The sequence below is a fragment of the Lytechinus pictus genome, chromosome 16 (assembly GCF_037042905.1).
Source record: "Lytechinus pictus isolate F3 Inbred chromosome 16, Lp3.0, whole genome shotgun sequence".
Lineage (NCBI taxonomy): Eukaryota > Metazoa > Echinodermata > Echinoidea > Temnopleuroida > Toxopneustidae > Lytechinus > Lytechinus pictus.
The window spans coordinates 18335828-18363773 of record NC_087260.1 but is presented as its reverse complement, the minus strand read 5'-3'; the positions used below and the strand labels follow the sequence as shown (position 1 = coordinate 18363773).

Here is a 27946-nt window from a genome sequence, read left to right as displayed (position 1 = left end):
ACGAGCTGTGGAACACCTTGCCATATGCCATGAAATCGTCAACATTTTTATTTTTCAATTCTATTCTTTATTCCATTTCCATTCAAAACAAAATACAAAGTAATATAAGGTAATACAATTCAAGTACAATTTTACAGACGAGCATTCTTACTTCGTAAAACAAAAAACATTATTGGGCATAAATGGAATGAGGGGGTCCACTAAAAAGCAAAGCTTGTACAGTGTGGGTCCCCCTTGGAAAAGAAAAAAATATAGTCGACTTATTCATATATGCGTGTATATGTACAGGAAAGAAAACAGAGAAGGAACAGAAAGGTTGAAATCATATTGAACATAATTACTGAACAAATGCAAAGCTATTCACACAAAGAGGTCTTCGCTGTAAAGGATATGTTCCGCAATTGACAGAAGAAAAAGCAGAGTAAGTACTTTTCTTAAGTATTTGTGTAAGACAGCTTTTTTTTAAAACTGATTGTCGGTTTGTCTTTACCAATAGGAATGTACTCGCCCAGTTGCATTTATTTGAGCGTGGACCTGGACGCTGCCAGCGTAAATAATTTGCCAGTGTCATTCCCTTTTTAAAAAGCTTTTTATATGCGGCTGGTCGAATTCTTTTATCAGTTTTGATTTTTAATGTAAGCTCCTTATCTTTTCAGGACCGTGATGTAAAACAACGTTTTTATACCGATCTCTTGTTCTCCTGAATAAATATATTTCAATAAAAATAAATCAAAATAGATTGCAAACATATTTAGATATAACCCTTTAACCTTTAGAGATCAAAACAATAATAATAATACCGACGATGAGGATATAAAATGGATGCTGTTGATGATTCATTGCAATAATGAATGCCTGTATTTGTTTCATCAGGATATAGTGATTAACTTTGTTATTTCTTGAAAAGAAAAAAGGGGATTCGGTTCAGACCTTTAAATCTTGAACGAGGAATGAGTACTTGATGCAATATTCCCGATTAAAGAAGTACCCTTGAATTCTCCAAGTCATACGTTTCGATTATTCATTTAGAATCGATTATTAGTCTCTACAGTGTAGTTTTATAATGAATTTAGGTTTAATTCCCTGAAAAAAGGATGATACTGAAAAAAAAATTATATCATAATTCATTTTTTAATTTATTATAATTTGTACTAAGATTTCTGTAAAATCGTTTGTAACAAGCATATTTTAAGAATTCTTCGTTAGAAATGGTTATACACCATGTAAAAAATAATTTTATAATAACAAAATTTAAAATTTTCAAAATGTAATTCAATCATCTTTTTTAGACAGTATTAATACAAATTTTGAAAGAGGAAAACTAAATCAACTTTTCCTCAACATCAATTTTAGTGTAACGTGTGTTCTTTCATTGGTGTCATAAAGTTATGTCCAAGATGATAATGTAATTATTACTAACAAAATTAATGATCTAGGCAATCGTAAACCTTCGGGGGCAAGAGGGGCTCAATTATAAAAAAAAAAAAACCAGAAACTAAATGGTACGACTTTCACATCTCCCCTATTCGTGCAATACTCATGATCATTTTCAAGACAAAAAGAGATCAAAAGAGAACAAACCAGCATGACACCTATTTCCACAATATGCCCAGTTAAAGCTTCGAGCCTATGTTTTCTATATACACAATTAAAACAAAGGTAGTGTTCAGAAGATTGAACCTTCAAAAAATCAATGTGTATGTAAATATTGAAAAATAAAGATACACAATGAAATAATTATCAAAATATTATCATACCGTTTACGCACACGATGGGTATAACATCATTGATAAAAAAAATCTAAATGATCATTTTGGAGGCTTCACGGTACACCACTTATTCTTATTTATTCTCGTGAAAAAAAAGTTCGTTGTCTTTTTTTTTGGGGGGAGGGGGGTTGACATACTCAACAAAAGTTGAAAACTCACTTTGTTATTATCAAAATTATACACAAATTGCCAGTTTTCTCTTACAAGTCATTCATATCATATTATATGCATTCATATGTTTTTCATGCATTCCACCTAACTTGTGCATTTAGCTTTTTAAATGTCAAAAATTTATGTTATTTATGATATTATGCCTACAATTTAGTTTCAATTGTGTACGAAACATTTTTTATCATCAGTAATACAATTTTAAAATTGAAGACGGCAAAAACACAACTATACTTGACGAAACGTCGAGTTTTACGTATAACAGGACCAAACATATCTCACACAAGAAATACATGGCGTGTCATGAAACATTCACATTCATTCTTCGACTAAGAAACCAAGTTACTGGAAACAGATAACCATTCTAATATAACTTCATAGACTAGCTGCATTTGTTATGGCCACACTCTCAGGAATGTTTTAACCAACCTAACGGGTTGGTTAACAAATGAGCCAACCAAAATAATGTTGGTTAAGAGAAATATCAATTCGTTAAAAAAATCCTTTAGCCAACGGTTGATAATACCGAATATTTTCTAAAGTGTTGTAGGCTTCTTTCCCCCTCTGCTTTACATGTAGATACATATGCGTCAAAGTATAAATTCAATAGATCTTCGCGCACAATCATTAAAAAAGAATCCTGTTCACAGTGGCGTACAAACAAAAAAATAAAGAAAATGAAAGAGAGAAGGGTTAAAATGATATCATTTACGGAATACTATGTCAAGATCTGTCACAAAATTTGATTTTTGTAATAAAAATGTCACAATTGTTGCTGGCTCGCTTCGCTCGCAACTTTTAAATTTTGCCCGATACGCCATATCTGGCCCCCTCAAAATATTGCCTCATTACACCACTGCCTGTTCATACCATGATTATGACCGGGATTTTGTTGGTTCTTGCCCCCCCCCCCTCCCCCCGTGACACCCCTGGTCGGCCTATTCATAAGGGCAGTTCCTTCTTGGCCGCAACCCACTTTGCAATTTTATATACATGTATCATTTCTAAGGTAACTATGTTTACTGTTTTTTATTATGTGAATTTTTTTGACGAATGTTATACCGTTATGTAATTTTCATTGCAAAGTTAAATACATTTGAAATGATTGATTGATTGAACTAACTAATTAAAAGTATAACATTTTTTTGTTTTCATTTTCCTACTTATAAAATTGGCTCTCTTGGTTCAACTCAGCCGTTAACCACTGCACCCCCCAAGAAAACTGAATCTGATGGGGTATTGTCGTACGACGGATTATCGTACGACATAGAAGTACCCGGTTGCTTATCACATAGCATAGTTTCCTCATCTTGCGTAGATCCTCCTGAAGAACATTTCTTCTGACTCTCCCTACATGTTAATAGAACAATGACAACAGATTGGTACATGTTTGTAAATTATTCACCAAACAGAAAAAAGAGAAATCGTTTCTAGATCACTACCTATTGAGTAGACAATAGGGAAACAATGAACTTTTCCTTTCCCTAATCAGCTTATCAAGGTTCGGGTATTGACCATGTATACGGGCATGACGGGGATGACCAAATAGTGACTATGTGCTAAATTATCCTCAAAGTTGAATACCCTTTGAAAAAATAAATTCCTGAAAATAAGATTGGTCTTTGAGTTATTATATATTTTCTGTAGGGCGCATTTATCATGTATATAAGAGCCCAGTTTAGGGAATAGATGAAAATAAATAGGCCTACTCGCCTACTCAATTAATTTATTTTTCCTTTTGTTACTAATGTGCTCAAATAAAGTAATGACACCCTTTTATTAAAATAAATCAATAATAACAACAACAATAATAATAATGATAACAATAACCGTAATAAACACAACCCCTTTGCGAATGGGCATCCCCCTACCCGAAAGTATGGGTCTTTGTATTTAATTCTTTATTTATAACAATTTATGTTGTAAGTTGTACCTGCTGATCCACTATACTTAAATAAATTAAAATTAAAAAAATCTTCAGCACGGGTATTCAGCATTTTCTCTGCTAGGCAAAACAAAAAGACATTGGTTTGACTCACCTCTGGGTAGAAAGAATGTCTTGATGATCCGTTGGAGTGTTCTGGATGTATGTCATAGGATCTGTCTTGGTGGGTTTGTTGAAGTAATAGATGAGAGCTACAGAGATCCAACCCAACGTGTTAGAGCAGAGTAAAGACACTAGCATCCACTGAATGGTAGGACACATCTTACAAAAATACTTGCAGGGTGGTGGTCGAGGAGGAGGAGTAGAAGGCGGCGAAGTAGTAGTATTTGGAGAAGTCGGAGAAGGAGAAATATTAGGAGGCGAAGAAGTAGTCGCGTTTGGACAAGTAGTAGACGGAGAAATAGAAGTCGAAGTCGGAACTTGAGTAGGAGGATCCGCTGTATATGATATTAAAACAAAAAGAGATGGGAAGTCGTAATTGAATATATTTCAGCACGAATTTTTATAATAAGACAGATCAGCGTTGGTAATTATAATTTGCAACTTTTCTCTGAATAACCTTCAACGTTCTTCGAACAAGATAAGAATTATCAAAACGGTGAAACAGAAAAAAAATAAATGGTTCATTTGAAACTTATTTCAATGACACGTATAATCTAACACTCGATCAAAATGACTCACATGATATGATAAATGTACATTTTTCCTTCTATTTATCCTCAATTGAGCTACTTTATTGTGACTGGTAGTGTATTCACTCAAAGTAAAAGCGCATCTTCCGCAACTCAGTTATATTAAATCTTTTCTGATTATACTTCAAACTTATATAAAATCTTATTTCTGCTTTCAAATCTTTCAATAGATAGTTTCCATGTACATGATGTAACACATGTTTCTTTTTATCATTACATTCTTTGACATAATTCTTATATACAGTATATTGGGCATAATTAAGGATGAAATTTACGAGTTTTGTTTTTCGGTTGCCTATATCATATCCTATACTAATCGTGTTTTCATTAATGTCAATATCAAGGTCAAAAATATTCGGAATAAGACACGAAACTTTTTTCCAAAATATCCTGACTTTTTTGCATGTCAATAAAAAATGACATATAGTTTCCTTCCAATTGCAAGTACGACATAAATTATCATTTGAAATTCCCAATTTGCATAATTTGTCTTTACTGGGCAATATTCTGTGAAAAAGTTTAAAATTAAATTGTTTTATCTTATTTTCATTAATTTGCTGATATTTGAATTTAAATACTTCACTCCAATTAAATTCGTTAGATAAGTCTAAGCGATCTTGCCAAAAATGTAAACAAACTGGTTCTTCTTTATATTCATCCACGAACAAACTATAATAGTGTTTAGCTGACATTTTCTCGACATTTATTGAGTCACCTGTTGCTAACTCAATCACATTGGGTTCTTCTGTTCGTAGCCATTGTGGGGTTCTTGTATTACGTAATTTCTCTAACCAGAAGTGTGGGAATGCCTTTTTGAGTTTTGACAATTCGAAAGAAGTAAGCAATTCTCTGCGGTTAAAGTAGTTGCTAGTACATGAAAAATCTTTCCAATTCCCATCTTCTATAATCTGTCCCACTTTATAAATCCCCTCTTTGATCCAGTTTTGAAAAAATAACGTTTCTTTCTCATGTTTTATATTGCTATTACACCAGATAATTTCTTGGTTTATATCGCAAACATTAAACATGTGTATATACTTTATTTCAGACCATGATCTAAAAAGGTCAATGTAAAACACAGGTAATTGTTTTCTTTTGCATATTCTTATCATATCATTTTTTTGGCAGTTAAATCTCAAACACATATAGGAATGTCAGAAATTTTACTGATCCAATGATTGAATAAAACTTTCCATGGTGTTTTTTCACCTGAGATATATTTTTGAATCCATGATAAACGAAGAGAAAAACATTTGTAGAGTAAATTGACCATTCTAAGGCCTCCTTCTATTTCAGAATTACAGCATACATTTCGTTTGACCTTTTCAGCTTTGGAATTCCATAAAAAAGTATATTAATCTATTTACCAATTTAATTATTTTCAAGGGTACTGGGACTGCTGTGGCTGTATATACTAATTGAGAAGTGACTAAATGCTTGATGACAGTCACCTTCCCATACAAAGTTAGTTTTCGCATTTTCCATAAATCTAAAGTACTTTTTATTTTCTTCACTTAACCTTCCCAATTTAAGTTTTCAACTTCTCTATGAAATTTTCCAACATAAACCCCGATACATTTTATAGCATTTTCTATAAATTCTAATTCCCCAGTGTTTTGGACATTGATATTTAATCTCATGAACTTAGATTTTGACCAATTAATTTTGGGACCGGCATTTTTACCAAAGCTTTCTACTTCTCTCATTATTTCTTTAACAGAGTTGACAGAATCGGCAAAAATTGTAGTATCATCTGCAAACTGAACTATACGAATATCTATGAAATCTGAACAATCTAATTCAGGGTTAGGTACTTGAATACCTCTAATTTTTTAATTTTGTTTAACTTTTGCTGCTAAAACTTCTGCCAAAATAATAAACAAAAGGGCAGACAATGGACATCTTTGTCTTACACCCCTATTAATCGAAAACTTTTTTTAGATATCCAACCATAATTCATTATTCTACCACTGGTGTTATTATACAAAGTCTTAATCCATTTAATGAATGAATTTTTAAAACCAAGTTCTTCTATAGTAAAGTGAATAAGAAATTATGATTAACGGTGTCAAAGGCTTTCTTAAAGTCTAATGACATGATGATACCAGGTGTCTCAGTACTTTGACAAAAGTCAATTATGCCCTGTACAAGTCTAATGCATTCAGGTGCAGAACGATTTTTCATAAAACCAAACCGATCTTCAGATACAATGCAATGAATAATTTTCTTCAATCTAACAGTCAAAACACGAGCTGCTAATTTGTAGTCTATATTAAAGGGATGGTCCGGGCTGAAAATATTTATATCTTAATACATAGAGTAGAATTCACTGAGCAAAATGCCGAAAATTTCATCAAAATCGGATAACAAATGATAAAGTTATTGAAGTTTAAAGTTTAGCAATATTTCGTAAAAACAGTCGTCATGAATATTCATTAGGTTGGCTGATGATGTCACATCTCCACTTTCCGTTTTCTTATGTTATTACATAAAGTCATTATTTTTTCATTATTTCATACTTGTGTGAATAATATATCCCCCTTATAATAAAATAAGTTGCAGCAATAAATATCTAATGCACTAAATCAGTTGTCAATCCAATTTTTCTAGTTCTTGGAGGAAAAAATTTGAATGAACCTAATTTCATATAATAAAATACAAAAGAACAAGTGGAGATGTGACATCATCAGCCCACCTAATGAATATTCATGACGACTGTTTTCACAACATAATGCTAAACTTTAAAATTCAATAACTTTGTTATTTGTTGTCCGATTTTGATGAAATTTTCGGCATTTTGATAAGTGAATTCTACTCTATTTATTAAGCTATACATACTTTCAGCCCGGACCATCCCTTTAAGAAGTGATATGGGCCGCCAATTATCTAGAAGATTTTTGTTGCCCTTTTTATACAAAAGAGTACGGATGGCTTGACTTTGATATAAGTGTACATGGTTCACTTGTTTTTTCCTTGACACAAACCAATATGGTGAGTCTGATAGGATAGTTTATTCCTGGATGGGTTGATCAGTGCATATACATTCACTCATCTATACATTAAGTGTTGTCTTGGATAATGACACCATAATCATTATAACATATGTAACATTGTAACCATGTACACCCTATCATCAGTTGGAGTCAGCCATAACCAGGAGACAGAAATAGAATCATTGTTAATTTAAATAATACTTTGATCCATACTTGGTAAGATTGATCAGATCTGGACATATGATAAATTAAAGCTTATGAGTTCAGTACCTCTTGCTATATAAAAACATTCCTGAACAATGATTGATTGTAACCCTTATCGTGCTTATTGATTATCATTAGTCCTATATAATAATCATGATATTGCAATCAACGCACATATTGTTTAATGTATACGTTTAGAGCATATCTCTTATACCGGAGTCTAATGTGTTCATTATCATGATTATAGTCAGAACAGTTACCTATTATACAGTTGTGCTCAAAAGTTGGTGAACCCCACCACAAAACGAAACCCCATCATGCCGGCTGAGTCTTGAATGTAGACAGCAGCACTACATTGTTCGGTTATCCCAGAGAAACAAACTTTATTGAATGTAATATTTTATCACCTGACTTCACAATTAAATATCTAAAACACGGCAGAACTTCAACAATTTAAATATGCTCATTTTCTGGTGGGGCTAACTGAAACATTTGAGCACCACTGTAGGACTCCATTAACCCCAAACTGACCTGGGGGCCTTTTCAGCCCCCCCCCCTCGACATTTTTCGCGATATATCCGTTGTGCAAATTTTTTAGACCGCGCCGCTCGCTGACCTTTTACTTTTAAGTCAAGCACAACTTTTAATACCATAAATTCTGACGTCCGGGAAATTATGCAACATTATGCAAGTGCATGTCAGACACAAATTGTTCGAATACTCATCATATACAAAGTCAAACAAAATCTGTTTCATCTAAAATTCATAAATGAGTGATTATTCTCACTTTAATTAACAACAGTCATTTAACTTGATGCTTTTTATGACTGAATGAAGTGTCCCCGATGAATTTTGTCGAAAAAACAAAATAAGAAAATTATTTTGGTAATGGAATGCCATTTAGATTATTTTCTCTTTTTAATCAAGTCTACTTTTTATTGGGGTGGACTTATAGCCCAGGTTAGCTAGAATAAGCCATCTCTATTTCGATATGTCACCCTACTCTATAAAGGCCACACCTATTTGCCGTTTTCAAACCTATACCATTAAGACCTTTTATTATTCATGATAACATACATGATTAATGAATGAATAAATCAATCAATCATCCATAATTCTGATAATGATAATGACCTAAGATCGACTCACGTGCTAGAATTGTAATTACTGATGGTTCGCCTTCCTTTTCACAGCTCATGGTGGTTACTGCCATGTTATATTTCATGCAAGGAATAGATAGATTGGTACATGTAAACATGGTGGTGTCGGCATCAAGACGGGTTGGTTCTCTACCTGGTCCATCTGAACAAGTCACTTTATAACCATCATACATGCCAAGAGGTGGTGACCAACAAGCGGAGATGGAATCATTGGTTGCTCCACATTCAGTCAAGTTAGCTACCTGTGAAGGAGCTATAGAAGAAAATAAAAATCAATTTGTCAGACACTTAGACTAGATTTTGTTTCACTTGAAATGTGCTTGGAGCTAACAGCTTCAAACGAAATAGTCATGATAGTCATGATTCATCTGATGAAATTTATTGAAGGCGCTGATATTTTTTCGATGGCGGAAACACAGAGGACGGGGGTCAAGATTGCCGTGGGGTATCAATCTTGAGATGTCGATTCTCGTTGCTTTTAAGAAAACAGAGATGTTCAATATTCCCCCATGGACATCAGTTTATCATCATACTAAAATGAATTATGATTGATGGAACAACCAACCTGTTGCAAGAATGATCGATCTTGGTTCGCTCTCAACACAATCACACAATGTTGTGACTGTGATGTGGAGTCCACATATTCCAGATGTGGCTATACCAGCCTACGTTGTTGTAGTACTGCGCCTGCTTGGTCTGAATCCACATTTTGATTTCTCCTATTTTTCTCACCTTCCTCAATATTTCCCTCAATTCTTCTTTCTAGGTGCCTTCTACTATCCATTCTCATCACTATGATTTGATGCAAATTCGAAAATACCCGTCCTTTTCGAGAAAAGTGACAATTCTGGACACCTTTTGAAACAACCGTGGTTGTCTTGAAAAACGCCCTCTTAAACGGTATAGAATTTTTAAGTGTTTATGCCAATTTTATTTTTCCCTTTTTAATCAAGTCTACTTTTTATTGGGTTGGACTTGTCCTTTATGCTCGCAAAATGTCGGTATGTTAGAATAGGCCATCTCTATTTCGATATGTCATCCTACTCTAAGACCACACCTGTTTGCCATTTTCAAACCTATACCAATAATACATTTTAGTATACATGTACATACATGATTAATGAATGAATCAATCAATCAATCAACCATCCATAATTCTGATAATGATAATAACCTAAGATCGACTCTCGTGCTAGAATTGTAATTACTGATGGTTCGCCTTCCTTTTCACAGCTAACGGTAGTTACGGTTACTGTCATGTTGTATTTCATGCCAGGAATAGGTAGATTGGTACATGTAAACATGGTGGTGTTAGCATCAAGACGAGTTGGTTCTCTACCTAGTCCATCTGAACAAGTTACTTTATAACCATCATACATGCCATGTGGTGGTGACCAGCAAGCTGAGATGGAATCATTGGTTGCTCCACATTCACATTCAGTCAAGTTAGTTACCTGTGGAGGAACTATAGAAGAAAACAAAAATCAATTTGTCAGGCACTTAGACCAGATTTTATTTCACTTGAAATGTGCTTGGAGCTAACAGCTACAAACGAAATAGTCATCCATCTGATGAAATTCATTCAAGGCACTAATACTTTTCGAAGGCGGGAACACAGAGGACGGGGGTCAAGATTGCGGTGGGGTATCAAGCTTTAGATTCCGATTCTCGTTGCTTTTCAGAAAACAAAGATGTCCAGTATTCCCCATGGATGTATTATATTCCAGGTGTGGCTATACCAGCCTACGATGTTGTAGTACTGCGCCTGCTTGGTCTGAATCCACATTTTGATTTCTCCTATTTTTCTCACCTTCCTCAATATTTCCCCCAATTCTTCTTCCTAGGTGCCTTCTAGTATCCATTTAAATTACTATGATTTGATCAAGTCTACTCTTTATTGGGGTGAACTTGTCTTTTAAGCTTGCAAAATGTCCCAGGTAAGTTAGAATAGGCCATCTATATTTCGAAATGTCATCCTACTTTAAGGCCACACCTGTTTGCCATTTTCAAACCTATACCAATAAGACATTTTATTATACATGTATACATACATGATTAATGAATGAATAAATCAATCAATCATCCATAATTCTGTTAATGATAATTACCTAAGATCGACTCTCGTGCTAGAATTGTAATTACTGATGGTTCGCCTTCCTTTTCACAGCTAACGGTAGTTACTGTCATGTTATATTTCATTCCAGGAATAGATAGATTGGTACATGTAAACATGATGGTGTCAGCATCAAGAAGAGCTGGTTCTTTACCTGAACAAGTCACTTTATAACCATCATACATGCCATGAGGTGGTGACCAACAAGCTGAGATGGAATAATTGGTTGCTCCACATTCACATTCAGTCAAGTTAGTTACCTGTGGAGGAACTATAGAAGAAAACAAAAAAATCAATTTGTCAGGCACTTAGACCAAATTTTGTTTCACTTGAAATGTGCTTGGAGCTAACAGCTACAAACGAAATAGTCATGATTCATCTGATGAAATTTATTCGAGGCACTGATAGTTTTCGATGGCGGAAACACATAAGACTGGGGTCAAGATTGCCGGGGGGCGGTATCAATATTTAGATGACGATTCTCGTTGCTTTTAAGAAAACAAAGATGTTCAATATTCCCCCATGGACATCAGTTTATCCTCATACTAAATTGAATTACGATTGATGAAACAACAAACCTGATGCAAGGATGATCGATCTTGGTTCGCTCTCAACACAATCACACAATGTTGTGACTGTGATGTGGAGTCCACATATTCCAGGTGTGGCTATACCAGCCTACGTTGTTGTAGTACTGCGCCTGCTTGGTCTGAATCCACATTTTGATTTCTCCTATTTTTCTTACCTTCCTCAACATTCCCTCAATTCCTCTTTCTAGGTGCCTTCTACTATCCGTTTTAATTACTATGATTTTATGCAAATTCGAAAATACCTGTCCATTTCGAGAAAAAAGATAATTTCTGGACACCTCGCTAACAACCGTGGTTGTCTAAAAAAAAAAACACGCCCTCTTAAACGGTCTAGAATTTAAGTGTTTATGCTTATTTCATTTTTTCTCTTTTTAATCAAATCTACTTTTTATTGGGGTGGACTTGTCCTTCAAGCTCGCAAAATGTCCCGGGTAAGTTAGAATGGGCCATCTCTATTTCAATATGGAATCCTACTCTATAAGGTCACACCTATTTGCCGTTTTCAAACCTATACCAATAAGACCTTTTCTAATACATAATAACATACATGAATAATGAATGAATAAATCAATCAATCATCCATAATTCTGATAATGATAATGACCTAAGATCGACTCACGTGCTAGAATTGTAATTACTGATGGTTCGCCTTCCTTTTCACAGCTCATGGTAGTTACTGTCATGTTATATTTCATTCCAGGAATAGATAGATTGGTACATGTAAACATGGTGGTGTCGGCATCAAGACGGGTTCGTTCTCTACCTGGTCCATCTGAACAAGTCACTTTATAACCATCATACATACCAAGAGGTCGTGACCAACAAGCTGAGATGGAATAATTGGTTGCTCCACATTCAGTCAAGTTAGTTACCTGTGAAGGAACTATAGAGGAAAACAAAAATCAATTTGTCAGACACTTAGACTAGATTTTGTTTCACTTGAAATGTGCTTGGAGCTAACAGCTACAAACGAAATAGTCATCCATCTGATGAAATTTATTCGAGGCACTGATAGTTTTCGATGGCGGAAACACAGAAGACTGGGGTCAAGATTGCCGGGGTATTAAGCTTTAGATGCCGATTCTCGTTGCTTTTAAGAAAACAAAGATGTCCAGTATTCCCCATGGATATATTATATTCAAGGTGTGGCTACACCAGCCTACGTTGTTGTAGTACTAGCGCCTGTGTGATTGGTCTGAATCCACATTTTGATTTCTCCTGTTTTTCTCACCTTCCTCAATATTTCCCCCAATTCTTCTTCCTAGGTGCCTTCTAGTATCCATTTCAATTACTATGATTTAATCAAGTCTACTTTTTATTGGGGTGGACTTGTCCTTCAAGCTTGCAAAATGTCCCAGGTAAGTTAGAACCCAGAAGGAAAAACCAGTTCCACTGGACCAGTTAGACCAGTAGAATTTTAACTGGTAACTCTGGAAATTGGAACATCGGTTTACTGGTCTAACTGGTCATACTGGTCCAGTTAAAATTTTACTGGTCCAGTTAAAAATTAAACTGGTTTTGAATAACTGGAATTTTATACTGGTCTTGTTTCTGGTGGTTGTCATTACTGGTCTCATTGGTCTTCATACTGGTATCCAATTTAAGATGGTCTTTACTGGTATTTTCTACTGGTCTGACTGGTCATCGAACTGGTCGAATTGGTCCTCGTACTGGTCTTACTGGATTAAATTATTACTTGCATTTGGGTCGTTATATACCATGATCAGTGAAATGTGATGGAAAAAATGGTTAGTAAATAAATCTTTCTGCTGTTATTTTAAATGTGATATATGAAATTACACATTTTCATTGTGAGTTAGGTCACACACTTATTTAGAAAGTTTTTAAACAACAATGAGTGCCATTGCAAGGATATTCCATTATAAATCCTGATTTTTCTTTTAAAAACAGGAAATATGCAAATGAGGTAAACCACGTGATCAGCATCATCAGAATTACTGGTATTACTGGTCTTGACCAGTTCAATTTCAAACAATAAATTACTTTAGACCAGTTGACTATATCAGAGGAATATATCTTGCTCTTAATTAATCATAATTAAAGGAAATAATTATCTTAATGATAATGTTAATACTTGATAACTATGATATTAATAATAATAATTACAATAACAATAATAAGAATGATAACAATGATCATAATAATCATGAAATTAATAATTATGATAATTATAAGAAGATTTTTTTTTTTTTTGAATGATGATAACAATCGATAACGATAATAACTTTCTCTGAATTGCAAGATTCATTTTCCATAATTTGTCAAATGATCTGACTTGAAATAAAGTCATTATTTATTGGACCAGTTACACCAGTTTGATGAAAACAATTTAACTGGTATTACTACTTTGCTTCAACTGGAATGCAATTGTTTGAACTGGTCTCCAGTTGATTTTTACTGGTCCAGTTAAAAATCAACTGGTCCAGTAAACATATACTGGAAACCAGTAAAAATCTACTGGAAACCATTTATTGGACCAGTAACACCAGTTTGATGAAAAACAATTTAACTGGTATTACTAATTGCTTCAACTGGAATGCAATTGTTGGAACTGGTCTCCAGTTGATTTTTACTGGTCCAGTTAAAAATCAACTGGCCCAGTAAAAATATACTGGAAACCAGTAAAATTCTACTGGAAACCAGTAAAAATTCTTACTGGTCTTACTGGTCTTACCTTCTGGGAATAGGCCATCTATATTTCGAAATGTCATCCTACTTTAAGGCCACACCTGTTTGCCATTTTCAAACCTATACCAATAAGACATTTAAGTATACATGTATACATACATGATTAATGAATGAATCAATCAATCAATCATCCATAATTCTGATAATGATAATGACCTAAGATCGACTCACGTGCTAGAATTGTAATCATCGATGGTTCGCCTTCCTTTTCACAGCTCACGGTAGTTACTGTCATGTTATATTTCATGCCAGGAATAGATAGATTGGTACATGTAAACATGATGGTGTCAGCATCAAGAAGAGCTGGTTCTTTACCTGAACAAGTCACTTTATAACCATCATACATGCCATGAGGTGGTGACCAACAAGCTGAGATGGAATAATTGGTTGCTCCACATTCAGTCAAGTTAGTTACCTGTGAAGGAACTATAGAGGAAAACAAAAATCAATTTGTCAGACACTTAGACTAGATTTTGTTTCACTTGAAATGTGCTTGGAGCTAACAGCTACAAACGAAATAGTCATCCATCTGATGAAATTCATTCAAGGCACTAATACTTTTCGAAGGCGGGAACACAGAGGACGGGGGTCAAGATTGCGGCGGGGTATTAAGCTTTAGATGCCGATTCTCGTTGCTTTTAAGAAAACAAAGATGTCCAGTATTCCCCATGGATATATTATATTCCAGGTGTGGCTACACCAGCCTACGTTGTTGTAGTACTAGCGCCTGTGTGATTGGTCTGAATCCACATTTTGATTTCTCCTGTTTTTCTCACCTTCCTCAATATTTCCCCCAATTCTTCTTCCTAGGTGCCTTCTAGTATCCATTTTAATTACTATGATTTAATCAAGTCTACTTTTTATTGGGGTGGACTTGTCCTTCAAGCTCGCAAAATGTCCCAGGTAAGTTAGAATGGGCTATCTCTATTTCTATAGTATTTGGAAAAAGTCGGATATTTCCTTTAAGATTTACTTACAAGAGTTGGACGAAGAGGGTGTAAAGTGTTTGTCTTATCACAACATTGAAATGTACATCTCAGAACAAATAGTTCCATTTTTGTAAAGTTATTATATTGAATATGGACTGTTATTAGAAATGAAAATTATATATAATTATGTAAATTGCTTGGGATAAAGTATACTTCCTTTTTTATGAAATTATATTACGGAATGGTGTTATAACTTAGTAAAGAAGAAGGATCTTGTGAAAGTGATTATGTTACGCGGGAAGAAAACCCGCTTGGTCAGAAGAGATCGATTGTTTTGAGGTCATTGGTCAAGCTACTCAGTGAGGAGAGCAATCAGTCAGAGAGTCCTGTAGGATCCAGATAATTTAGATCTCAATCCTGTCGAGGAGTTCGAATGTTCATTTGTTGATGGAACTAGCTGGATTGTGATGATTTCTGGGTTTTCTACGAAGATTGCAGTGTTGGGTACCGGAATCTGACCCTAGAAAGTGATTGTTTTGGTCCTTGGTATGGTTTTTAACCTGTATCTGCCCTAGTCGGAGGTTCTTTTTTTTCCAATTTGTTATATACTGAACAACTGTTATGCTCAAGTGGGAAATTAAATTCCGCTCACAACCTACAACTCTCGTCGTATCGTGTCTTGTGTTCTGGAGTGTCCTGACAACTTCCCCCAAAAATCCAGAATACTACAAGTGGTGTCAGAAGTGGGATAGAACTTGAGCATCGATAGACGGCAACTAAGAAGCAAGAAAAGAAGAACATCATTAGACGGAAACCAAGAAGCAAGAAAGAAAACCTCCGACTTTGGTTGTATGGTAAACGTAGTGTAATTTTACTGTGGAAGAAAATACTACTTTTGAAACAAATGCCATAGTTTTTTTCCTAATTGTAGACAGCAGGTTCCAATTGTTTGAATCATACTTACTGAGTGAGGATGCCAAGGAACACTAACTCAGAGGATGATACTCCAAGGGGAGCTACGGCCCAGCCCTTAGCTCCAGGTCTAGCTGAAATGATGGCAGCATTGACGGGGGCTTTCCAAAGTCTGCAATCACCGAGGGGTTTACCAGCGGTAAAGCTGAGTAAGTTTGGTGGGTTCCCCCGGAAACATGGAGACCCGACAATCAATGAATGGCTCCAAGAATTTGATGAATATTGTAGCTATTATCAACTGAAGAGGAAAGAAGAGGCTCAGGTACTATTGACTCATCTGACAGATTCGGCCAAAGACGAAGCGAGGCTGTATGACTCTACGGTCAGGGAGGACAGTACGGCATTGAAGCAGGCTTTGAAGTCTCGTTATGGCCTAAAGGAGACTGTACAACCATTGACCACGGAATTACATGCCAGAGTACAAAGGCCAGGTGAAACGTTGGCAGATTTCAGTAGTGCACTTATTCGCTTGCACGATCGAATGGAAGCTGCAGCGACAGGTGATGAGCGATCAGCATTGATCATGCTGAGGAACAATACATTGAAAGAACGGTTTGTAACTGGTGTGAGAGACAAACAGATTCAGAGGGAGATTCGACGTATCATGTTTAGCACTGAGGATAAATCCTTTATTGATATGCGAAGAGAAGTTCTGCGAATGTTCCAGGATGAGGACACAGTTTCTCCTAAAGCTAGTATTAGGGAATGTGAAGTAGAGGCGGCGAGAGCATCGGTAAATACTGAGGATCAGACAATTCAAAACATGAAAAGTGAGATCACCGAGTTAAAGGAGACTTTGAAAGAGGTTGTTGAAGTGATGAAAGGCATGAAAAGCAATCCTAAACAAAATTCGCCACATTTTTGCTACAACTGTAATAAGAAAGGACACTTGAAAAGAGAATGTCGCTCACCTCCTCTATGCTATGGATGTAAGCAGGTAGGTCACATGAGAAAGGACTGCCCCAATGGGTCAGGTACACGACAAAATCCAAGAAGTCCTCGAGGAGCAGACATGATGCCTCAGGAAGAACAAGTTCAAGGAAATGTCAGAAGCTTGTCAGCTGGCGGGAATGAAAAAACACTCAGCTTGGTATCATCGTGTCCAAAGTCAGTAGTTGGAATAGCAGGGATACCCACAGGCTGTATTCTAGACACAGGAGCAGAAGCTAGTCTTATTCCGGTATCCTACTATGAAGGGAAACTGAGGGAAGTTATTGGTCCTCTTGATGGTAGTGGCGATGGTATTAGAGTTGTTGGGATCCATGATAGCGTAGAACCGGTGGTAGGATACATCCATACCACCATGACCCTGAATGGCGAATCCTTTGAAGTAGGCTTTCTGGTCGTCAATGACGAGTTGCAAACCAAGAAGAAGACAGACTATCCTGTTCTCCTCGGCTGCAATGCACTTTGGCCAGTAGTCAAGAAGAAAGTCTACAAAGATGATGATGAGAACTGGAAACTTGTTGAGGTGGCTCTCAAGTTGTCACGTGAGAACCGAGAGGTTGCTACCCCAAACACACTCTTGACCTCCAAAGAAAGGAGAATCCTCCCGCCGTTGACAGTTCATCGAGTAGAATGCCAGATGAATGATGCACCTTCCTTTGAGTATACTGAGAAGAGTATTCTGATAGGCACAGACTGTCAGGTCAACAATATCAATCCTCTAGTAGGGAAAGGACTGGATGTCTATGACACTTGTTTGGAAGCTGACGGACAAGACCTTCAAGTAACTGTTGCAAATAGGTCCACTCAACAATTAGAGATCACTCAGGGCATGGTTCTTGCATCGGCTACTCAAGTGAAGGAGCGTGATGAAATAATTATGCAGGAGAAAAACGGACTTATCGAAGTTGACATCATGAAGGTGATGGTTGAGGCAGGAGCCAATGTAGCTATCATTGAGAGAGATACTCAAATCCAATCTCTTCAAGAAGGTGTTGATCACCTTTGCATGGATGGGAAGAGTGTGAAATTACCAGTTGGAGTGAAGATTGAACATCTCTCATGTGAAGAAGCTGATGCTATTGCTAACCTCCTGTCGAATCATAAGTCAACTTTTGCCGAGAGTGATATGGATCTGGGAAACTGTACCGCAATACCACATCAGATCCGGACATCAGAAGGACCACCAATCCGACTGCCCTATCGTCGAATCCCCCCAAACCATATCCCAGAGTTAAAGGCACTCCTTCAAGAAATGTTGGATAAAGGAATTATCCAACAATCGACCAGCCCTTATGCGAGCCCGGTGGTGCCAGTCCGCAAGAAAGATGGGACGATGAGAGTTTGCATTGACTATCGTCAGCTGAACGCCAGGACGGTTCGGGACTCATTCCCCTTGCCAAGAATAGATGAAACACTGGAAGCCCTCGGAGGAGCTAAGTTCTTTAGCTCTCTTGACCTTGCTAACGGCTATTTTCAGATAGCAATGGATGAACGTTCGATCGAGAAGACAGCTTTTAGAGTCCCCTGGGGCTTGTTTGAATTTCTACGTATGCCCCAAGGCTTGGTGAATAGCCAAAGTACGTTCCAGAGAGTCATGGAGCTGGTGTTAGGCGATCTAAATTTAGCACAGTTAGTGATTTACCTTGATGACATACTTGTTTTCTCAAGTACCCTGGAAGAACATTTAACCAGATTGGAAGCAGTCTTCAGACGTCTAACAGAGTATGGCCTGAAGTTAAAGGGAAAGAAATGTCAGTTCCTTCAACGAAAAGTCCACCATCTTGGACATGTTGTCACTGCTTCAGGAATATCAGTTGACCCAAAGAAGATTGACACAATCAAAACCTGGTCTGTACCGAAGACTGCCACTGAGTTGAGGTCTTTCCTTGGACTGGCCTCATATTATCGCCGGTTTGTTCTGGGATTCGCAAGCATTGCTGCTCCCTTGCTGCTCCCTTGCATGCTTTGCTTGGTAATTGTCTTCCACCTTCTAAGAAATCAAAGAAGAGACATGGCAACACGGCTGGTAGACTGAAAGAATTTGTCTGGTCAGAGAAGGCAGACGAGGCATTCCGTAAGCTTAAAGACGCCTTGACGTCTACACCTGTTCTTGGATATCCGCAGTTTGGAAAGAAATTTGTAGTTGAGATTGATGCCTCGCTAAAAGGACTGGGTGCTTGCCTTTCTCAACATGGAGATGATGGGAAACTTCACCCTGTGGTGTACGCAAGTCGGGGGCTACGCAATGCAGAAAGAAGTTATCCCGATTACTCTAGCTTCAAGTTAGAGCTACTGGGCTTGAAATGGGCGATTGCTGACAAATTCCGGGAATATCTCATAGGAAGCCAAGTTGAAGTTCTCACAGATCACAACCCATTGGCTCATCTGGAAACAGCAAAACTAGGGGCAACCGAACAGAGATGGGTCGCTCAACTAGCCCCGTTCGATCTTCAGATTAAGTATAGACCAGGAAAAACCAATAAGTGTGCGGACGCTCTCAGTCGTCGACCTATGGTTTGTGATGCCATGGACACCTTACAGCCCGTTGTTGAACAAGTACTTCAGTGTTCAGTAATGCCAATAGAAGTAGAGCAAGAAATAAACGTCAATCGATTGGACATGGATGTAATGGCACCTGGTGTGTTCCCTTCCTACGATCTTAAACAATTATCAGATCTGCAACAGAATGACAATGGTTTGAGTGTCATCTTCAAGATGCGGAAAGCTGGATGGAAACCAGGAGAACCAACACCAGATGACAATCCTGAAGTAAAGGGTTGGCTTCGAGAGTGGAAACAACTCGTAGAGAAGGATCAAGTGCTATTTCGCCGAATCGAGATGCAGGGGGATGTTGTTGACCAACTTCTTATCCCAACTAGCATCAGGCATACTATCCTACAGGCTACACATGAAGGATGGGGCCATCAAGGTGTGACTCGGACACTCGGATTGTTACGCACAAGATGCTTTTGGCCTGGTCTTCAAGAGGACGTTCGACGACATATAAAGAAATGCTTCAACTGCACAGTGGTAAAGGCGCCTACTCCTACAGTGAAGACGCCGATGAGACACCTTCTTGCCTTCAGACCTTTAGAGGTCCTTGCAATTGATTTCCTTAAGATGGATCGTGGAAAAGGAGGCTACGAGGACATACTCGTCATGTCAGATGTGTACACCAAGTATGCTCAAGCGATCCCATGCAAAGACCAAACTGCCCAGACGGTAGCAAGAGCCCTCAGAGACAACTGGTTTGTCCACCATGGAATACCCCACAGACTCCATTCGGACCAAGGAAGAGATTTCGAAGGAAACCTTGTCCAAGAACTATGTCGGTTGTATGGTGTCAAGAAGTCAAGGACCACCCCATACCACCCAGAGGGGAATGGACAGGTTGAACGTTTTAATAGAACGTTGTGTAGCATGATTCGATCGATGGATCCCTCAGAGAGAAGAAAATGGCCAGAGACAATATCTCATCTAGTGTTCATTTATAACACTACTCCACATCGATCGACTGGATTCTCCCCATACAGGTTGATGTATGGAAGGGAACCATCTCTACCCCTCGATCAGCTGTTGTCTCGTACCCGACGGTCATGGGATGAAGATTTCGTAGAGACACAAGCTGCTGCTCTGAGCAAGATGAACGATCTCGTTGAGAAGAATCTCAATGCCAATGCAGAGGAGAATAAAACCAAGCATGATAGACGGGTACAGTCCTTTCCCCTTGTAATTGGGCAGAGCGTATTGTTGAAGAGGATGGCATTCTCAACAAGACATAAGTTGAAAGATAAATACTTTAGGGAACCTTATGTCGTTGTTGACATCAACAAGGAAGGCGACGTCTACAGTATCCGTCCACTCCATGGAGGAACACTCAAGACTGTTAACCGAAAACTACTGATAGCTGATCCACGGACCCAGGAGCTCTGTGACTTGGCAGGTAGCCATCCTAATCACATTCGTCAGTCTAGTGATGAAACTGGAAGTCTTTCCTCGGAGAGTGAAACTGGTGAATTCAATAGTGATGATGACGGGGACGATTGGTTCCAATACCATCCTCCATCTTTCAATACTGAAGAGAATGCACGACCAGAAAATTATCAGAATCTACGTCGGTCAAGTAGAGTTACTAAGGGCGTACATAGAAATCCTTATCACCTACCGAGATCAACACTCTCGAATTGAAGAAAAAAAAAAGATATAAATACACATGCATATATCAGATGAATCGTTGTCATTTTTCTTTTTCTTCCTTGTATATGAAGCCTTCTCAGCATTTTGCTATTCGCCTCCTATTTGATATTTTTATTCAAACTTAGTGGAAGCTATTGAATATTTATAACTTATGTGTCAAAGTATTATAATTCAATTGCTGATATCATTGAGGACAATATGGTTTTGTCAGGATGGATTATAGTATTTGGAAAAAGTCGGATATTTCCTTTAAGATTTACTTACAAGAGTTGGACGAAGAGGGTGTAAAGTGTTTGTCTTATCACAACATTGAAATGTACATCTCAGAACAAATAGTTCCATTTTTGTAAAGTTATTATATTGAATATGGACTGTTATTAGAAATGAAAATTATATATAATTATGTAAATTGCTTGGGATAAAGTATACTTCCTTTTTTATGAAATTATATTACGGAATGGTGTTATAACTTAGTAAAGAGGAAGGATCTTGTGAAAGTGATTATGTTACGCGGGAAGAAAACCCGCTTGGTCAGAAGAGATCGATTGTTTTGAGGTCATTGGTCAAGCTACTCAGTGAGGAGAGCAATCAGTCAGAGAGTCCTGTAGGATCCAGATAATTTAGATCTCAATCCTGTCGAGGAGTTCGAATGTTCATTTGTTGATGGAACTAGCTGGATTGTGATGATTTCTGGGTTTTCTACGAAGATTGCAGTGTTGGGTACCGGAATCTGACCCTAGAAAGTGATTGTTTTGGTCCTTGGTATGGTTTTTAACCTGTATCTGCCCTAGTCGGAGGTTCTTTTTTTTCCAATTTGTTATATACTGAACAACTGTTATGCTCAAGTGGGAAATTAAATTCCGCTCACAACCTACAACTCTCGTCGTATCGTGTCTTGTGTTCTGGAGTGTCCTGACAACTTCCCCCAAAAATCCAGAATACTACATTTCAATATGGAATCCTACTCTATAAGGTCACACCTATTTGCCGTTTTCAAACCTATACCAATAAGACCTTTTCTAATACATAATAACATACATGATTAATGAATGAATAAATCAATCAATCATCCATAATTCTGATAATGATAATGACCTAAGATCGACTCACGTGCTAGAATTGTAATTACTGATGGTTCGCCTTCCTTTTCACAGCTCATGGTAGTTACTGTCATGTTATATTTCATTCCAGGAATAGATAGATTGGTACATGTAAACATGATGGTGTCAGCATCAAGAAGAGCTGGTTCTTTACCTGAACAAGTCACTTTATAACCATCATACATGCCATGAGGTGGTGACCAACAAGCTGAGATGGAATAATTGGTTGCTCCACATTCAGTCAAGTTAGTTACCTGTGAAGGAACTATAGAGGAAAACAAAAATCAATTTGTCAGACACTTAGACTAGATTTTGTTTCACTTGAAATGTGCTTGGAGCTAACAGCTACAAACGAAATAGTCATCCATCTGATGAAATTCATTCAAGGCACTAATACTTTTCGAAGGCGGGAACACAGAGGACGGGGGTCAAGATTGCGGCGGGGTATTAAGCTTTAGATGCCGATTCTCGTTGCTTTTAAGAAAACAAAGATGTCCAGTATTCCCCATGGATATATTATATTCCAGGTGTGGCTACACCAGCCTACGTTGTTGTAGTACTAGCGCCTGTGTGATTGGTCTGAATCCACATTTTGATTTCTCCTGTTTTTCTCACCTTCCTCAATATTTTCCCCAATTCTTCTTCCTAGGTGCCTTCTAGTATCCATTTTAATTACTATGATTTAATCAAGTCTACTTTTTATTGGGGTGGACTTGTCCTTCAAGCTCGCAAAATGTCCCAGGTAAGTTAGAATAGGCCATCTATATTTCGAAATGTCATCCTACTTTAAGGCCACACCTGTTTGCCATTTTCAAACCTATACCAATAAGACATTTTAGTATACATGTATACATACATGATTAATGAATGAATCAATCAATCAATCATCCATAATTCTGATAATGATAATGACCTAAGATCGACTCACGTGCTAGAATTGTAATCATCGATGGTTCGCCTTCCTTTTCACAGCTCACGGTAGTTACTGTCATGTTATATTTCATGCCAGGAATAGGTAGATTGGTACATGTAAACATGGTGTTGTTAGCATCAAGACGAGTTGGTTCTTTACTTGAACAAGTCACGTTATAACCATCATACATGCCACGAGGTGGTGACCAGCAAGCTGAGATGGAATCATTGGTTGCTCCACATTCAGTCAAGTTAGTTACCTGTGAAGGAACTATAGAAGAAAACAAAAATCAAGACTAGATTTTGTTTCACTTGAAATGTGCTTGGAGCTACAGCTCCAAACGAAATAGTAATGATTCATCTGATGAAATTTATTCAAGGCACTGATACTTTTCGATGGCGGAAACACAGAGGACGGGGGTCAAGATTGCCGCGGGGTATCAATCTTAAGATGTCGATTCTCGTTGCTTTTAAGAAAACAAAAATGTTCAATATGAAGTGCTAATTTAGCACTTACCGTGCTCGTATAGTGACTGCACTACGAGTGCGGATTTTCTAGTTTAGATTTGAACTAGAAAATCAGCACTCGTGGTGCAGTCACTATGCAAGCACTGTCAGTGCTAAATTAGCACTTCATTTTTTACAGTATATGATTGATGAAACAACCAACCTGTTGCAAGGGTGATCGATCTTGGTTCGCTCTCAACATAATCGCGCAATACTGTGACTGTGATGTTGATTCCACACATTCCAGGCATTAGATTGGTACAATTAAACATTGTCGTCTGAGCATGAAGGGTTTGCTGGGTCATAACTTCTGATCCATATGAACAGGACACATTATAACCAGTGTACCTACATAAACTTGGCGGTAACCACGAGGCTGAAACTGAATGGGTGGTTGCTCCGAACTCGGACAGGTTGTTCACTGAAATAGAATATCGATATATTTTTAAAAGAAGGAATCAATGAGAACTGGAAAGGGGGGCTATCCCGTTCCAAATTCATCCTTTTCACTCGAGACCATAATGATTTGACCTTGCCCCCATTAATGGAGAAGTTTTATCACACTTAACAGAGATCCTGACTTTGTACATGGCCCAATATTCAGACATTGGACAGAAGTATTATCGTCCACCACCAGACCAACACTACCACCATCATCGACATCGTACACATAACCCCCTTTCTCATGACCAGGAAATGTCTTCTAGCAGACAGTCACCCAGTTGAGTTTTAATCAAAATCGAGATCAGTTAAATGTCACACTTCAATCAGGGAATTAAAATTATGATAATGATTGCATTTCCATATGTATGAAATGAAGACGTTTCAATTGGCCCAGTGTTGAACAGATGGGAGGACGGGTGCACTACCCCCCCCCCCCGTGAAAAAAAAGGAAAGAAAAATAAATGAAATATAAAGGGCCCGAAAAGGGGAAATAGTAGATTAGTAAGTTTGTTCCTGGAACAAAAGGTCCTAGATTTGATAGTAAAGACCCTTTTTTTGTTGCTGTCAATTTTTTTGCCTGTACAAAATGCCCCCCCCTTGAAAATCCTGGATCCGCCCCTGACATATGATATGAAATCGAGTCCATGAGTGACAAATGGTTAATTTATTCATTCTCAGAGTAATACAATAGTTACCTGGAAATACAAACGGTGGACACGGTGGAGGTAGGGGCGGTGGTTCCGTACATGAACAAATAAGACTCGTCGTGTAAGAGATGCATGGATCGTCATCATGATCAGGTACGTTAGCAAAGACGCCGACACAAGTTAGGAATGTCAAGACTACAGCAACTTTATAGTCCTGTGAAAATAATGATAATTGAAAAAGAAAATGCTCATAGCCCATGCATATAAAGTGTCCCGGTAAAAATCAAGGTGCTGTTCGATAATTCGTTTGTCTGATTTCGAAACGGAAAAGGGAAACAAGAAGACCTGTTCAATTTTCTGTTTCGTGAATGCGAAAACGGAAAAAAACAGGCGAAGGAAACAAAAAAAATAATAAATTTTGTTTCGCCAAAGCAAAAACTAAAAGTTAAAATATATAAAAACAGTAAAATGGAAAAATCGAACCGTTATCCTTTTCCCTATTTCACTCTTGATACCAATTATTTTATCAACGACAATTTATCTTTTTTAAATCTCAGAATCAGTTTTCACTCAATATTTCTAGGGGCAGCGGAGCGAAGTTAACAGGGGGAGGGGACACATTTTCTTTCGAAAAGGGCACTTTCTAAAAAAAGAAGAAGAAGACGTATCTAACCCACTCTCATGACTCATGAACCTTAAGGCACGTAGGAATATTCTTACAAGTTTTTTTCTTCATAAGTAGTAACGTATAAAAATGAAAATATTGTTTTCTTGTTTCTTACCAATGATGCTGTTATTGAACACCCTTACGTTTCCCTCTACGCAGCGTTTTGTTTCGAATGGCAACAGTCTCGTATTCCTCGATATAATTATATGTGAAATTCATCAATTTAAAATGTGTTTTTCCAGAATCATATAATAAGAACACTAGTTCCAAAGGAAATCGACGCCATCAGAACAAACAGACTGAACATTTTGAACAAACTAGAAATAAAAAGGGGTATATATCAAAAGTAAACTATGGGCATATTAATATAGGGCACTTAATAAGAGATTATAAGGGATGAATTTTATTATCAAAAGAAAAAAAGTAGTGAAAGGGGCAATTTTGAAAGGATTATGCGATTAAAGGATGCACTTGCAGAAGGAAGCAGAACGCTATAAAGAAATACGGCACAAAAAGTAGTTTTAAGGACAACTTATCGGATATGATGAAGAGCAGGCATATATGAGAAGGCAAGGGGGCACTCGTTAACACATACAGCGGGTCCTTCTCAGGTGAAAGGGGCACAGAACACGTTCGTCAGGGGCACTTTTCTTGGGTAAAAAGGGGCACTATTTCGAGTTTCGAGAAAGGGAACCTCAGTGTAAGAAGGCAAAGGGGCATTTGCTAACGGCATAAACCATGTCCTTCTCAGGTGAAAAAGGCACAGACCACGCTTAAGAGGGGGCGTTTTTTTTAAATAAATTTGCACTTATACGATAAAGGGCACTTGGTAACACCTAAAACGGGTCCTCAGGTGAAAGGGGCACACGTTCGTGAGGGGGTATCTTTCTTGCGTAAAATGGCACCATTTCAGTGGGTCAAATATTGGGGGGGGGGCCACTTTGCCTCCCGCCCCCAGGATCGCCGCCCCTGAATATTTATTTTTTCTTCTTTTTCCTTTTTGAATCAGAAAAACGAATTATCTAGCTTGACTGGAAAAGCAGAATATAAAAATTCTAGATTATGAGCTTTATGGCGATCCCTGGGAGTTAGAGAAAACAAAAGAATTCCACTCAACGTTTTATAGGTGTAGCATAGTGTAGCGGTAGTCAAGTGGAGTGGAGCCTACACGAACATCACGTGAGATAGGGAAAGGGGGGAGGCTGAGATGACAAACACTTGAAATTCAGTAGAAATACATGGCTTATAATGATAAATAACTAGTAATTATTTCAGTACAAACGATTTATCATTTCATTCCAATAATAAATGCATGTAGTATTAAACATATTCATTCCAAACAGTGTTGTATTGCCTCCAAAAATGTTGAATTTAGATGTATTTTATTCTTGTTTTTAATTATCGCGAGAAAAACCGGAGAAAGGTTATGAGATATATAGCTTCAGAGCCAAAATTACTGGCGTTGACAAATCAATCATATCAGATAGTGATTGCGCAGTCTTAAATCACACGATCATATTTATTGAGTTTTCTACTTCCTTGTTAGAGCGACCCCTGTGAGGAGAAAATACTGATTTAATCTCACCTTGAAATTCACTTGCTTTGATGACCAGTGTTTCATATTTAGGTTAGTTGTCATGGTGATATCGAAATTTCTCCAACCGAAAGTGTCCCAATGAATTTTGTCGATTTTTCTTTCAATGTTCAGCTACATTACCCTGATCGAGCAAGACACATTCACGTCGGGTCCTACTTCATGTCAGCTACCTGTCTGCTCCACACCACACACAATACATGAACCATGTGAACCAACTCCCATATTCAAAAGAAAATAAACAGATTGTGAAAATGTGTAAATCAGCCAAACGTTAGCACAAAAGATGCTCGCTGGAGCATGCCCGTACGTTTGATCACACCTGAATGTATAAATATTCATTTTTTCTAAGACCGTTGGCCTGCAGGGGGCATTCATTTGTTTCTCATCGACCTCCTCCCCGAATGGAATACGAAAAAAAAAGGAAATCATGTATTTCTTATTCTTTGGTGGATTTTCATCAAACCTTCACAATTTTTCCTATTTTTCTGTTTTTATTAAATAAAACCAATTATCATCAGGGTGCTCAAATTAAGTGTCCATATGCAGTTATTCAGACCAAGTTCTATTTTTCGATATTACTTTGTGATTTAATGTTTTTGTGTATGTATTGATTTGTATACCTGTTTGTTTGTTTATTTATATCATGGAGCTATAAAACACAGATAGCTCCATGTTTATATGTA

The 27946-nt window shown here is 37.3% G+C and overlaps 1 protein-coding gene across 2 annotated transcripts; it reads right to left on the bottom strand.

Moving 5' to 3' along the window:
• Nucleotides 1-4: 4 nt before the first annotated feature.
• On the bottom strand, nucleotides 5-27479 carry LOC129278634 (receptor-type tyrosine-protein phosphatase beta-like). Of its 2 annotated transcripts, none has more exons than XM_064111359.1 (12): nucleotides 27252-27479; nucleotides 25048-25213; nucleotides 24072-24329; nucleotides 23418-23672; nucleotides 22500-22754; nucleotides 14515-14769; nucleotides 12254-12517; nucleotides 11040-11315; nucleotides 10106-10396; nucleotides 8921-9184; nucleotides 3977-4319; nucleotides 5-3287 (listed from the first exon to the last, which is right to left on the bottom strand). In XM_064111359.1, exons 1-12 carry the CDS (start codon nucleotides 27303-27305, stop codon nucleotides 3128-3130), a joined length of 2841 nt encoding a protein of 946 aa, XP_063967429.1. In that variant the 5' UTR covers nucleotides 27306-27479; the 3' UTR covers nucleotides 5-3127. The 2 variants fall into 2 exon arrangements, with proteins under 2 accessions (XP_063967429.1, XP_063967430.1); XM_064111360.1 differs by having other exon boundaries at nucleotides 3034-3287; nucleotides 3977-4301.
• Nucleotides 27480-27946: the final 467 nt, after the last annotated feature.

Excerpts from the sequence above, each read along its gene's own strand:
- LOC129278634 (XM_064111359.1), bottom strand. The coding sequence starts at position 27,305 with ATGACAACTAACCTAAATATGAAACACTGGTCATCAAAGCAAGTGAAT. Across the intron at positions 12,518-14,514 it reads GATGATTACAATTCTAGCAC|TTCCTTCACAGGTAACTAAC; the intron begins GTGAGTCGATCT and ends TTTCCTCTATAG. Across the intron at positions 10,397-11,039 it reads AGCACGAGAGTCGATCTTAG|TTCCTCCACAGGTAACTAAC; the intron begins GTAATTATCATT and ends TTTCTTCTATAG.